Here is a 521-nt window from a genome sequence, read left to right as displayed (position 1 = left end):
CCCGTGACCGCCCCCCTCCCAGGCAGGACACCCTGCTATTGGCTTCTCACCCATGAACCGCACTCCGGTGCTGCTGCACGACCACAACGAGTTCCTCAATGAGCAAGTCTTCCTGCGTGGCATCGACATCTACGCCCACCTCCTGTCTGCACTGGCGTCGGTGCCCCCGCTGCCCGCCGAGGGCTGAGCGTCCCAGCGAGGGGCAGGACAGGGGGGTGCCAAGCAGCGGGGCGCAAGGCTTTAGAACTGTGGCAGGGGGTGGGCACATCAAATGCCTGCCAGCGTGCTGGAGACCCAGCTGGCATCATGCCACGTCAGCTGTGCTCAGGGCTGGCCCGATGGTGACGTCTGTGCTGAGTGTCCTGGCTGTGCCCTCGCGATCAGGGTCCTAGCTGTCCCTTGGGGGTTGTGTCCCCCTTGCCCGGGTGCCTCCTGCCTTTCCTGATGTCAGCAGTGCCTCCTCTGTCCCTGTGTCACCTCCAGCTGCCCTGGCTGTGGGGTAAGGGGTTGGCTGGTGCCCC

The 521-nt window shown here is 65.6% G+C and overlaps 1 protein-coding gene across 1 annotated transcript in view; it reads left to right on the top strand.

Annotated features, from left to right (window-relative positions):
• Positions 1-215, top strand: part of ACY1 (aminoacylase 1) — a 4,508-nt gene extending 4,293 nt beyond the window's left edge. The window contains exon 14 of the mRNA XM_010142893.1: positions 23-215. Coding sequence (XP_010141195.1) covers positions 23-187 — 165 coding nt within the window. The 3' untranslated portion in view covers positions 188-215. The remainder of the gene's footprint in view (positions 1-22) is intronic.
• Positions 216-521: the final 306 nt, after the last annotated feature.

The sequence above is a fragment of the Buceros rhinoceros genome, unplaced genomic scaffold (assembly GCF_000710305.1).
Source record: "Buceros rhinoceros silvestris isolate BGI_N320 unplaced genomic scaffold, ASM71030v1 scaffold22679, whole genome shotgun sequence".
Lineage (NCBI taxonomy): Eukaryota > Metazoa > Chordata > Aves > Bucerotiformes > Bucerotidae > Buceros > Buceros rhinoceros.
Note: the sequence above shows the minus strand (reverse complement) of the source record. Positions and strands in the feature narration are given on the sequence as shown.